This window comes from Aspergillus nidulans, chromosome V, assembly GCF_000011425.1.
Source record: "Aspergillus nidulans FGSC A4 chromosome V".
Lineage (NCBI taxonomy): Eukaryota > Fungi > Ascomycota > Eurotiomycetes > Eurotiales > Aspergillaceae > Aspergillus > Aspergillus nidulans.
Window position 1 is genome coordinate 169,530 of NC_066261.1, and position 12,541 is coordinate 182,070.

General features: G+C 52.0%; 5 protein-coding genes across 5 annotated transcripts, besides 1 other annotated feature; 2 read left to right on the top strand and 3 right to left on the bottom strand.

Annotated features, from left to right (window-relative positions):
- Positions 1 to 12,541: part of a sequence feature (contig 1.151 1..72894(1)) that runs on past the window's edge.
- ANIA_08340 (uncharacterized protein) lies at positions 459 to 2,435 on the bottom strand (the record flags this gene model as incomplete). Its single annotated transcript, XM_676517.1, has 7 exons — positions 459 to 487; positions 574 to 700; positions 732 to 1,572; positions 1,619 to 1,739; positions 1,790 to 1,887; positions 2,066 to 2,177; positions 2,252 to 2,435. 7 exons carry the CDS (start codon positions 2,433 to 2,435, stop codon positions 459 to 461), a joined length of 1,512 nt encoding a protein of 503 aa, XP_681609.1.
- Positions 2,746 to 4,679, top strand: ANIA_08341 (sulfatase family protein; the record flags this gene model as incomplete). Its single annotated transcript, XM_676518.1, has 3 exons — positions 2,746 to 4,105; positions 4,156 to 4,280; positions 4,338 to 4,679. The coding sequence occupies 3 exons, from the start codon at positions 2,746 to 2,748 to the stop codon at positions 4,677 to 4,679; spliced, it is 1,827 nt and encodes a 608-aa protein (XP_681610.1).
- Positions 5,227 to 6,821, top strand: ANIA_08342 (uncharacterized protein; the record flags this gene model as incomplete). Its single annotated transcript, XM_050612116.1, has 4 exons — positions 5,227 to 5,839; positions 5,887 to 6,289; positions 6,342 to 6,560; positions 6,623 to 6,821. Exons 1-4 carry the CDS (start codon positions 5,290 to 5,292, stop codon positions 6,819 to 6,821), a joined length of 1,371 nt encoding a protein of 456 aa, XP_050468070.1. The 5' UTR covers positions 5,227 to 5,289.
- Positions 7,025 to 7,546, bottom strand: fkbp3 (peptidylprolyl isomerase family protein FKBP4). Its single transcript, XM_676520.2, has 2 exons — positions 7,273 to 7,546; positions 7,025 to 7,214 (listed from the first exon to the last, which is right to left on the bottom strand). Exons 1-2 carry the CDS (start codon positions 7,509 to 7,511, stop codon positions 7,046 to 7,048), a joined length of 408 nt encoding a protein of 135 aa, XP_681612.1. The 5' UTR covers positions 7,512 to 7,546; the 3' UTR covers positions 7,025 to 7,045.
- ANIA_08344 (putative ABC multidrug transporter) lies at positions 7,911 to 12,505 on the bottom strand (the record flags this gene model as incomplete). Its single annotated transcript, XM_676521.1, has 5 exons — positions 7,911 to 8,555; positions 8,621 to 8,854; positions 8,904 to 9,848; positions 9,894 to 11,432; positions 11,480 to 12,505. The coding sequence occupies 5 exons, from the start codon at positions 12,503 to 12,505 to the stop codon at positions 7,911 to 7,913; spliced, it is 4,389 nt and encodes a 1,462-aa protein (XP_681613.1).

Genomic DNA, 12,541 nt, shown 5'->3' on the forward strand with positions numbered 1-12,541 from the left:
CCGTGGGATCGATAGTAACGGCCGCCAGTGTGCTAAAGGGCTTGGAATTTGCGGCAGAAGCCGGGGCCCAGCGAGACTGAGAGAGGCTCGACATGTTTCTGCTGTGGACAACAGAGTACAACACAAGCAGTGAACAAAAGATGCACCGCCACCTCATATCGGCACGGCCACAGCCATGGCCCAGCCACACCTCGTCGTCTAGAGGGAAAACAACTGAGATCTCACTCAACGAAATTGGATGACTGCTTTGGTGATAAAGATCCAGTTGGTCGTAGTTGAATCCCTATGATAGGATATTGAGAGGACACAGGATAGCGACGAGGGTGAATTCGCAGTCTGAATTCCAATCACCTCATAATATATATCTCTTCATTACGCGAGGGTAGTGTACGGCTAGTCTGCTACGTAAAGTAGGGCTGCAGACAAAGGCTGGCATTTCGCAAAGCACATTCTATGATCTAAAGACGATGATTTCTAGCAGTTAAAGCTGTCACTGAAGACAGTAGCGAGCAGATCAACGAGAACACTGTTGAAAGTTAGGACTTATCCAAGTTCCTGCGAGCATTCACTTACTGTAGGCGTGTTTCAGGCCAGCAACATAGCTGCCAACCACCGTCTCACGAAGAGCGCCCGTGAGACCAGCAATATACTCAATGCTTGACAAGGCGTGGCAAATGATCTTTTGTTCGTCAGTGCTGTCCTGGACGTTATAAACACACATAAGGTCATACCTTATGGGCCCCCTCCCCAAGCAGCCTCCTTTGCAGCTGCCTTCGAAATTCCGATGACAGTAGCGTATAGTTGGACGTAATCCCTGCCGTGAGGGCAAAGTTCAGGAGCAGTGAATACCCCCCGGTAGCCATAGCCATTTCGGTTGGTTCTAAGAAGGCCGTCATGCTCACAAAGGCCGCCGCTGATGCAGACCCGCTGCCCAGGCCGCCGAACACGATATACAGCGATTCCCAGAACCCAGTTTCTCCATTCCAGCATAAGAACTGCAGCAAGTACGAGATGCACGCGATGAGGCCCGCCGCTACGAGAATTGGCTTGTAGTTCCCCGTCCGTCGAATGTAAGAACCTGCTGTTAAGCCCCCGATGGCATTGCCAGCCACTGCGGGAATCATATGAGCACCAGCAACGGTACTGGACGCCCGATCAGAAACCTGGAAGTAAAGCGGCACGGTGAACATCATGCCGACCTGAGCGGCGACCTGGAAGGAGCTGACAAGGTAGCTAGCAGCCACGTTGGGACGTTTAAGGATCTGGAGTTTGAAGATCGGCTCCGGTGCAACGTAGAGCTCAGTGTAAACAAACAGGGCAAGCGTTAGGACCCCCGAACTGACTAGGACTAATGCGGGCAGGGATGCCCAGGGGAATGCCTTTCCGCCCTGGTCAAGGAGAAGAATGATGGCCGCGATACTCGTGGCCACCAGGATGGATCCGCGGAGGTCGATACGGCTGAACTTGGACTTATTAGGCTGTGCACCAAAGCCATTACGCTGGACCAGCTTGAGTTGAATAGCGACGAGAAGGGCGGCAATCCCCAGTAATGGAGCTTGCAGAAGGAATGCCCTGCTAGGGTCAGCATGTAGACAATAGGAGCATTCGATAGACGTACCATCGCCATCCGATTGTGTCCGTCAGCACTCCGCCAACTGGGCCTCCAAGACTGCGACCCAGCGTCATGGACAGGTTGACAACAGCTCGCCATGTTGCGATCTCTCGCTTGGCCACAATGTCTGCCCGGTTAGCTGACTGTAGTATTCCCGGCACCTGGCCTCGCACTCACCGGTGATAATGATCGCACTCATGGTCATGACGCCAGCACCGCCAATACCGCTCAGGGCACGGCCGACGATGACAATCCACATTTCCGTTGCGAGTCCACTGGAGAGCCGTTAGCGTCGTCTCCAAATCTGCATCAGTCATGATCACCAAACTACGCAGCCCAGGGCAAGGAAGAAATAGGACCACAGCAAAAGCGGTTTCCGGCCGTAGATATCGCTTAGTTTCCCGTACTAGGTACGCATCAGCGAAGCTCGCGCCTGTCCGTCAGTCTACTCACCATCGGCTGCGCGGCGCATACTCCAAGGGTATACCCAGTCGACAGCCAAGCAGCCCCTTGTAGGCGGTTGAACTCAGACGAGATGTGTGCAGTCGCGGCCATGACGAGCGTGCTATCAGCATTTGAAATACACTCGCCTGCAGGGTCAGCCTCGTCTCTGCTTCTCTATCTCGCCAGAGGACTTACCAAGAAGAAGCACGGCGATGATGCTCCCAACGCTGGTCAACGCCTCAACCGGCGGATTCGACGGGCTCTCCGGGACCGCATCGCTCTCCTCGTCACTGACATGGGTCCTGATAGTATCAACGGCCTGGTACTTGGGATTTTCAGCGTTCAACGGGGTCGTCTCGTCTGGCTGAGCGCGAGCCATGATTGCGGTGAGGAAACAATCATCCCTCCGACGTCAAGAAAAAAAATAATATAAGATAAAAATCGGAATTCGGCAATAGGCATGAGTCAGGAACCGCAGGATTAAGCACGCCATTTCCAGATACAATGAGGGTATACTCTACAGCTCTGACAGGAAGCTCATTGGCCCTAAAATGGCGCCATCTGCGCGGGCGCCACCGGTTCTCTCCACTGCCGTACGTCGGCAATTCGGCGCTAAGACCATTCATATTGAGACTGTGAATCTCTCCTACTGGCAGGCACATCATCATCACCATCTCAAACAGTTCGCGATGAAGGTTGCAAGGACAACATTATGGCTCACGTTGGCCCTGGCAGTCAATGCCTTCCCTTCCCTTTTCGATCCTCTTCAGCAGATCCTCGGTCCAACACCGCAAACATTACCGAATAAGCCGAACTTCGTCTTCATCATCACTGATGATCAGGACCTTCAGCTCGACTCTATTGATTTTATGCCCCTGGTCTCAAAGCACCTCAAGCAGAAAGGTACCTTCTTCAGCAACCACTTTGTCACCACGGCGCTCTGCTGCCCGTCGCGCGTGAGCCTGTGGACAGGGCGTCAGGCTCACAACACGAATGTCACTGACGTGACTCCTCCATATGGTAACCCTAACCCTATTTTGTCAGGCGCAATGGGTTCTAATAGCATTGTAGGCGGGTACCCCAAGTTCGTTGACCGCGGCTTCAATGACAACTTCCTGCCAGTCTGGCTCCAAAGCGCCGGATACGACACTTACTATACGGGTAAATTGTTCAACGCCCACACCGTCGATAACTACCACAGCCCCTACGTCAACGGGTTCACCGGCTCTGATTTCCTCTTGGACCCTTTCACCTATTCGTACCTAAATTCGACGTACCAACGAAACGGCGACGAGCCGGTGAGCTATGAAGGGCGACATACCGTCGACGTCATCACTGAGAAGGCTCTGGGGTTTTTGGACGACGGCCTAAATGGCGACCGTCCGTTCTTTCTGACCGTTGCTCCGGTTGCTCCTCATTCGAACGTGGATGTCAGCGCTCTTGGGGCAGATCGCAGAGCGCCTACGATTATGACAGAGCCTATCCCGCTCGATAGACACAAGTCTCTGTTCCAAGACGTGAAGGTTCCTCGTACCAAGCATTTTAATCCAGACGAACCGAGCGGCGTCAGCTGGATCAGAGACCTGCCTCAGCAGGATGAATCGACCATCGAATACAACGACCACTTTTACCGGCAACGGCTGCGCGCTCTGCAGGGTGTCGATGAGCTTGTCGACTTGATTGTCACTAGACTCGAGGCCAGCGGCCAGCTCGATAACACGTACATCATCTATACTTCCGACAATGGGTACCACATCGGACAGCACCGGCTGCCGCCCGGTAAAGCATGCGGGTTCGAGGAGGATATTCGCGTGCCCTTGTTCATCCGTGGGCCTGGTGTGCCTGAGAACAAAGTGAAGGAAGCCGTTACCACGCATATTGACCTCGCGCCCACGATCTTTGACCTAGCGGAGATACCACTGCGCGAAGACTTTGACGGCACGCCAATCCCTCTTCCAAGCGCGGAAGATAATGCCTCTATACGCCATGAGCACGTCACTGTCGAGTATTGGGGAAAGTCGTACCTTGAGGGGGAGAAGGGCCCTCTGAGTAAGTGTACCAGTTTCGGTTCCTGTTGTAGAGCTGACTCGCTGTCGTAGGCAACCCAGAGAACCTCCCATTCTTCACCAACAACACTTACAAGTCAGTACGAATTATTGGGGAGGGCTATAACCTCTACTATTCCGTATGGTGTAATAACGAACACGAGCTGTACGACTTAACTGTAAGTACTAACCCACGGTATGGCCCAGTCTAATACGACACTAACCTGCCATTCCAGGCCGATCCTTACCAGCTGAACAACCTCTACAACTCCAACGACAAGTCAGTCATGGTCTTCGGCCACAGCCTCTCGCAGGTAATCAGCAGGCTAGACTCAATTCTGCTCGTGCTCAAATCCTGCAAAGGCGCTACTTGTACCAAGCCGTGGGAAGTCCTCCACCCGCGCGGCCATGTGAAGAACCTAAAGGACGCATTGAATCCGTTATACAATGCATTCTACGCAGACCAGGCCAGGGTTTCCTTTGATCACTGTGAGCATGGGTATATCCCTGAAGTAGAGGGGCCACAGGACGCGCTCCCGTTCACGAGATATGGGTTGAATTGGGATATCTGGACGTGATTGACTAGTATATTAATCCTACGATAAAGGATAACCGAGTGAAAGAATGAAAGATCTCATTGTGTTTTCTGTAGTACATTTCATGATCCATTCTCATAGAAATCTCGTTACCGCTGAATCAAGAACATGTGGGATCCCCTGCCAGGAAAATGTGAAAACTGCCGATTGTAAACAATCCCCACAGCTAGTCCAGATTGATAAGGCGCTTCACGAGTCAAGGTCTGGCCCAGAATTGCTTGGAAGTTGGAATTCAGCGAGTGGCCGATGGAGAATTATGATTGCGCCATAGCGCCATCTGCTGTCGACAACGCCAAAACATATGGTATACCCGCTCGCAACGAAATGCTGATAGCCGACGTAAACTCCTCAAAAGAAAATATGAAATATTTTGGAATATATAAGACCCAGCGGACAGCCGGGATAATCTAAGTATCGTGTCAGATTTGAGCTTTGATTTTTCTATACCCTACAATGGCCGCACTCAAAGAACCGTTTGATGAGGACGTTGTTGACACTGAGAAGAACGGCCTTGCTGTTTCTGACTCAGATGTCTCGCGCATGGTAAAAGATTGGGACGATCAGGAGGAGAAAAAGCTTAAGTTCAAGTGAGATGCGCCTTTTCGAATGTCTTGTGCGTACTGACCCGAGCAGACTCGACACAATCCTCATTCCCATTCTCGGCCTCGCCTTTTTCGCCCTCCAAATCGACCGCGGGAACATCAGTGCCGCGCTTACATCGTCCATAACCGAAGACCTGAATATCACTACAAACCAGATCAATATAGGAACGCAGCTGTTGTCCGCCGGCATTGTGATCAGCGAGATTCCGTCGAATGTCATCCTGCAGCGAGTCGGACCACAAAGATGGCTGTCGGCCCAACTCTTTGCTTGGGGCCTTGTAGCAACTTTCCAAGCCTTCATCAAGTCGTACCCGGCGTATCTGGTAACGAGACTGTTGCTTGGCTTGCTGGAAGGCGGTTTCATCCCCGGAGCACTCTACTACCTTTCGACATGGTATAAACGGGAAGAGACCAGTCTCCGGGTGACTCTGTTCTTCTTCGGGCAGATGTTCTCAGGCGCAACTTCCAGCCTAATTTCTGCCGGGCTTCTGACGCTGTCTGGTAAACGGGGGCTTGCTGGATGGCGGTGGATTTTCTTGGGTATGTGGTTGCTTAGCGCATTTTCCGTTTGTCCTAACTTGCATCAGTCGAAGGCGCTATGACACTTTTCATTGGAATCCTCTTCGTCCTCCTTGTTCCTCCCAGAGCCGGCGATGGCCGACCCCTACTCAGCTCCTTCACCGGCCGCTGGAGCTATCTGACGCCCCGGGAATCGCACATTGCGACTTCGCGCGTTCTCATCGACGACCCACAAAAAAGTGCTGGGCATCTTAAGATCACCGGACGCGACATCTGGAATACAATCAGCCGGCCACGCATCATTCAGCACTTCTTCATCACGCTCGTTGCCATGTCCGGATTCCAAGGACTGACGCAGTACACACCCAGCATGATCAAGTCGTTTGGGTTCAGCGCTGTGCGCGCCAATGCGTTGGCTTCTGTGCCGGTATACTGTGGAATGCTCTGGGTATTAGTTCTTTCGTATCTTAGGTATGTCGACATCAGTGTTGCTAAGCAGGGATTGAGCTAATGCAGGGAACAGTGACAAATTCGGGCACCGCGGTCCCTTTGTCCTTATTTCCATCACTTGGAACGTTATTTCGTACTCTTGCTTGCGCGTCACCCCAGCTACTTCTGGCCGGTGGCATCGGTATGGAGTCATTGCGGTCGCCAACGTTTCGTATGCCAGCATGCACGTCTTAAACATCGGCTGGTTGTCAGTGTATTGCAGATCGCCGCAGGAGCGTAGTGTGGCATTGGCGTACGTTTCACCAACTCTTGGAAGTTTCCTAAGCGAGTAAAACTAACATGAACTTTTCATAGGCTGGTCGTCATGGCCGCCAACTGCGCTGGTATATCTGGCTCACAAATCTTTCGCACAGAGGACAAGCCACTCTACCTCCATGGCCTGACCGCCATTTGTGCCTTGGCTGCGGCATCGTGGGTGTTGGCGCTTGTATTGAACCTGCAAAATTATTTCATGCATCAGGGTTGGAAAGCAAAGGAAGCGCAAGGCGTTTGAGTGCTGCATCGTTGGTGATGCGGTAGAATAGATTGAATGTCGTGGTTTTAAGTAGATACATTTAACACCGTCTTGGGTAAAACACCCTTTTGTGTTTTCCATTGTAGTTGGCGGGCGATAATGACCTTGATCGTGTCCAAGATAGCTCCGCCTTGACTGAGCGTATATCACTGAGTATAATCATTCCTCCTTCAGAATCCTATGTATGGCGCAATCGCAGTGGCTCAAAGCTCATCCTTGGGCACGCCCTCAATCTCCAGCAGTTCCGTTTGGAAGATCAACGTCGCACCACCAGGAATGGGTCCAATGCCGCGATCGCCGTACCCATACTCCGGCGGAATCGTCAGGGTTCTCTTCTCGCCAACGCACATATCGAGCAGTCCTTCGTCCCATCTACCATCACCATCAGCACCAACGCCAGCCTTCCTTGAAGTCCAGTGTGCAAACTCACCCCTTAATGACACGTCCAGCCCCTAGCTTGAATTTGAATGGTGTGCCCCGATCATAGCTCGCATCGAACTGAGATCCGTCTTCAGCGAGGGTGCCACGGTAATGCATCTTAACTGTGTCGCCCTTTGTTGTCTTGCGGTTGCACTCGACACCGTGGGTGGTTTCGACGCCGAGAGAGGCGGCTTGCGAGAGGCCGGTGAGGGCGAGAGTGAGGAGAGTGGTAATAATTGGGACGCGCATATTGGGGATTGGGGCGGATTTGGTTGATGCCTGACTTGCTGCGGTGTTTGTAGTGATGTCTGTTGCGGAGGCGTGGAGAAGCGTGGAGCTAGTTGGGCATGTAACGTGGCCAGAATTGTGCAACGCATAGATGATTAATATATGCAAAACTCGTTTTATGTCCGGCCTACGATGGTATTTTTGTGCGGTTATTGCTCCAATATTCACACCAGCCTTTACCCAGAGTAGACAATAATCAGTTCATGAATTAATTTAGATATTTAAGCTATTCAGACGAGGATAAGAGGCTATGTAAGAACGTCCATATGTGCAAAAATCATCGTGTCGAAGACCGAATGTACAAAAAGATAAGCAGAAATCCTATGGTACAAAAAGAAATTTATACAAATCCAGAACCATTTAATCCTTTTTTGCCCTAGGCACCCGGAACAGCTTGTAGAAGACGATTGCTCCGACGGTGTTGACAATAACGTAGACCCAGAGGAGGCCGAAATCCCGCCACCGGTTATTGAAGTCAATACTAAGACTGCTCAGGTACTGGTTGGTGTACTCCAAGCTGCAGAACTGACATTGATCACTGCCTTGCGCATCCGGGTTGAGCAAGTAACCCCCATTGACAGACCGGTAATCTTCCATATACTCGCGACAGGTTAGCCCCGGTGGCGCGAAGAATGTCAAGACCTCATTATTGGCGCAGTGCATGGGTGCATCTCCAAGAGTGGCTGATAGCAAGGAGGACACGAGGTATGTAAGCGGATTGACACGGTACATGAAAATCCAGAAGCCGGGAAGCGCATTTGGACCGGCAAGAATACCGCAGAATGCGTACATCATGATGAAGAAGATATTGGAGAGGGCGGATGCCATCTCCGCACTATCCACGCCGGCAATCAGCATGTGCGCGAATGAACTGGCGAAAAGGAAGACCGCCCAGATGATAAGCAATGTGAGAGTGCTTCGGGAGTGAATGGTGTCCGTATATCGCGCGTTCTGGTACAAGCCGACAGGATAGAACCAGACGAGGTAGCAGAAGATGGCCATGATCTAGGCATGACGTTAGTGGGAGCCATAGAAGGTGGAAGTCATAAAAGACGAAGTGAGGAGCGTACTGTATTCCACACAAACTCGACGATGATGTTGGAAAGAACAAATGCTTGCCATGCATAAGTTTTCGACTGTCGTTCCCGCGACTCATAGAGAGTTCGCTGTGTGACGAAGGAGGGGATGACTTGCATGACGAGCTGAACGACTACAAAAAGAAATACAAAGACACCGAACATCTGATTCTGAAGGCCTTGTCTGGTGTTGTCCGCTTTGAAGAACGAGAATCCAATAAAGAGGGACTGATCTAGTTAGGGAAAAGCAAGCTCTAGAGACTGGGAGACGACTTACACAGCCAACAGTCAACAAAGCTTTCGAATAAATGTAGGACGGGCTGCGCCAGTACTGCTGAAACACTCGGCGGCCGACTTGAAGGAGCTGCTCAGAGAACGGTGCTGCAAACTCAGCATAGCTAGACTTGTCATTCGGGTCTGAGACTGGCGATGGACGATTGGCCAACTCTCTTAGTCTTGCAAGTTCACTTCGTACTTGCTGGTACTCAGGACTGCTCCTCCACACTTCAGGCCAGTCGATATCTGTCTGTGCCCCTGGCGCAGCCCCAATCACCTCAAGCATATGCTCAGCTGGATTGGCCCCTGGAGGACAAGCCGAACCACCATTGCGGACAAAGTAGTCCATAAGGGTTCTTGCTCCTTGGCCAACTTCGCCAAAATACACAGTCTTGCCCCCTTTCGCTAGCAGTAGGAGTCGGTCAAACCTCTGAAATAACATTGCCGAAGGTTGATGGATAGTACACAGAATTGCCTGGCCATTCTTTGTCAAGGTCTCCATGAGGTTGCAGATCGACCATGAGGTTTGACTATCCAGCCCAGAGGTAGGTTCATCCAAGAAGAGTAGCAACTTCGGACGGGCAGCCAGCTCGACACCAATTGTGAGGCGTTTTCGTTGCTCGACATTCAGGCCCTCACCCGGAACTCCGACAATTGCGTCAGCGTACTCTCTCATGTTGAGCAGATCAATGACGGTCTCAACATAGGCTAACCTCTCAGCCCTGCTGTACTGAGGCGGCTGCCGGAGAAGAGCACTGAACTTCAATGCTTCTCGTACGGTCGACGTATGCAAATGCAGGTCTTGCTGCTGAACATAGCCGGTTTTACGTTGGAAGGATTCATCTCGAGATCGGCCGTCAACCAGCATATTCCCTCCAACAACGCCGATCGTGGTGCGACTCGCCAATACATCCAGAAGAGTCGTCTTGCCAGCACCGGAAACGCCCTATGAAGATCAGTCTCAATCCTTGTGAAGAGCAAGGCTGCTTACCATCAGCGCTGTCAAAGTCCCCGGCCGAATCCAGCCGTCTACACGATCGAGGATCCGCCTTGTCTCGCCCTTGATCTTGATGTCATAGGTCACATCTTCCCAGTGAAAAATTGAAGACTGCTGCTCCACACCTGAAACCAGGCCAGGCTCCTCTTGGATAACCTTTTCGTTCTGCGCTGCGGGTGCTGCTATCTGCTCCTCATCGGTGTGGTGTCGCTTTTCCCGCATCTTTTGCGCCTTGCCTCTACGGAAAACGAGCACCTCTCCCTTGGAGCGCTGAGAAGAGACCAGCTCGGATGTGACCAAATGGCACATCGTCAAGAAAACGGTGAGAGCAACAATGATCCCGAAGTTGCGCCAACGATGGCTATATTCGTAGCCATATGATGATCGAACAAAATCAGCACCCTGAACAACATCCGACCCAGGCACCGCCCCAACTGTCGAGCAGACCCTTTCCTGTGGCGAGACATTCTCATAACCAGGCCCCGAAGGGACAAAAGATACGCAAGGGAACTCTCGCCCGTTAAACTCGTTAACCATGACGGCTTCAAAGCCATACGAAACTGGGTTGAGCCACCGGATCCAGGAAGCCCAACCTCGCATATAGCTAACCGGGATGGCAAAGCCTGTGTATAGAACCAGAGCAAGCAAGATGATTGAAGAGGGGGCGAGGGCTTGTTCAATCGATTTCGTCAGAGAGGCGAAAAAACGGAAGAACATAGACATGCCCATCATCATGGCGAAGGAGATCAGGTAGAGGAAAAAGAACGCTCCCGCTTCACGTCGGAGGTTTCCCATGAAGTACAGGACAAGGCTGTTGAGCAGGGAGTTGACAATCTTGTATGGCATATCCATAATCATCGAAGAAATAGCCTCAGCGCTAGGGTGGTAAAGGGCGTATCTGCTGTGTTTCTCGACAATTGTTCGTTTCTCGTACAACGTGATGATTTCGAGAACGCTGGAAAAGGCACTCAAGAGGACCATCATGAACAGCAATGCGCCACGGGAGAAGAAGGAGGAGGTATTTCCAGGAAGATTGTAAAACACACTGGAAATGATCAAGGCCTCGAAGAAGTTTAGAATCAGCATGGCCAGTGTCACACTGGGGTCGTTTTTCAGCCGTTGGAAATCCCTCCACAAGCAGATTCGAATCTGGCCCCAGTATGACAAGGTATATGGAGATTTCGGTCGCTGGTTCTTGGACTTCTCTGCATCCCGCGAAGACGAAAAGAGATCAAGGTCTGTGGCGTTAAAGGGGTGCTCGGTGTTATACCGGTCAATGTCACGTAGAAGTGCCTGGCGTTCAGGACTCTCTTTCCACCTCTGCGCAAAGTCATCGGCTGTCCTGGGCACTAAGTTCTCGAATCCAGGCCGGATGACGCGCTCGACTGGGCTCGACATGGAGGTCAAAAAGTCAGGCGTAGTTTGAGCTTCAGGGCAAACGAAGCCGAGACGGATGAAGTAGTCTTTAGCTTCCTTTGCAGGACCGAAGTAAATCTGCCTTCCCTCGTAGAGAACGGTGACCTTGTCGAAGAGCTAGGAAAGGGTCAGTACAGTTGGCAAGAAAAAGACTTCCAACATACCTCATAGGCGGCTTGAGGAGCCTGATAGATTGCAACACAGGAGGTGATCCCGAAAACGTCTCCTTGTGTCCGTAGGGTCTTGCAAAACTCGACAGCATTGGCACTATCCAACCCCCGAGTGCTATTGTCCCAACACTGCAGAGGAGCGTAGCTCAATGCCGCCTCTGCAATAGTAACTCGCTTCCTCTCCCCTCCGCTAACCCCCCGAACGAAGTCGTTACCAACCTTGGTGTTGATCGTGTGGCTGATGCCAAAGGTCGACATGATGACATCGCGTAAGTGAACGGCGTACTCCTCTCGGCTCATGCCTCCAGGGACGTGGCGAGGCGTCCGAGCGAGCGCTGCAAAGTATAGGGTGTCCCCGACAACAAGCTGAGGAAAATGTGCGTCCACCTCGGCGGTATAAATCGCTTCGCCACGGAACTTTTTGGACATCTGTTTCGGAGTAATGCCCTGGTAATTGACGTACGAAGAGGGATCCACTTCAAAGCCGTGAGTTTCCTGTGCGATGGTCTTCAACAGAGTCGAACAGCCTGACCCCGGAGGGCCAAGCACGCAGAGTTGTTCGCCGGGAAGCAGCAGCCCGTCCACGTCCTGGAGGATCTCAGTCCGTTGCTTTTTGCCCCCTAGCCATTGCCAGGCAAGCGTCGGCAACTTGAGAAGCGCATTCCCTACACTCATCTGGTAATCGACTGGACTTCCGTAGCCAGCAACATTGAGATTCTTGAACGCGACACCAGCAACTCGTGGTGGAGGCGCGTCTGTCGAACTGTACCGGACATTGTAGAAGGCCTTGGCCCAGGCTCTCGCATTGAACTGGGCATTCTGGGGGTCGAGGGACGGGTCTTTTCCAAAGTTGAACGGGAGCTGATGATGCGAATGCTTCGACCGCTCACTCAGTACCCGCGCCAAGTTGGTCACCTCGCGGTCGTTTTCGATCTGATTTTCATCCAGGGTCGAGTTGCAGCTGGTAGCTGTGCTGTCCCTGTCGACGGCTTTCGGCCGACTGTCTGTTATGGGATCCATGGACGGTTTGGCAGGAGCCTGATTTGCAGCATGGGG

Coding starts and splice junctions, on each gene's coding strand:
- fkbp3 (XM_676520.2), bottom strand. CDS start 7,511: ATGCGCGTCCCAATTATTACCACTCTCCTCACTCTCGCCCTCACCGGC. Junction 7,215..7,272: donor GCTGGACGTGTCATTAAGGG/GTGAGTTTGCAC, acceptor TGGTGATGGTAG/ATGGGACGAAGGACTGCTCG.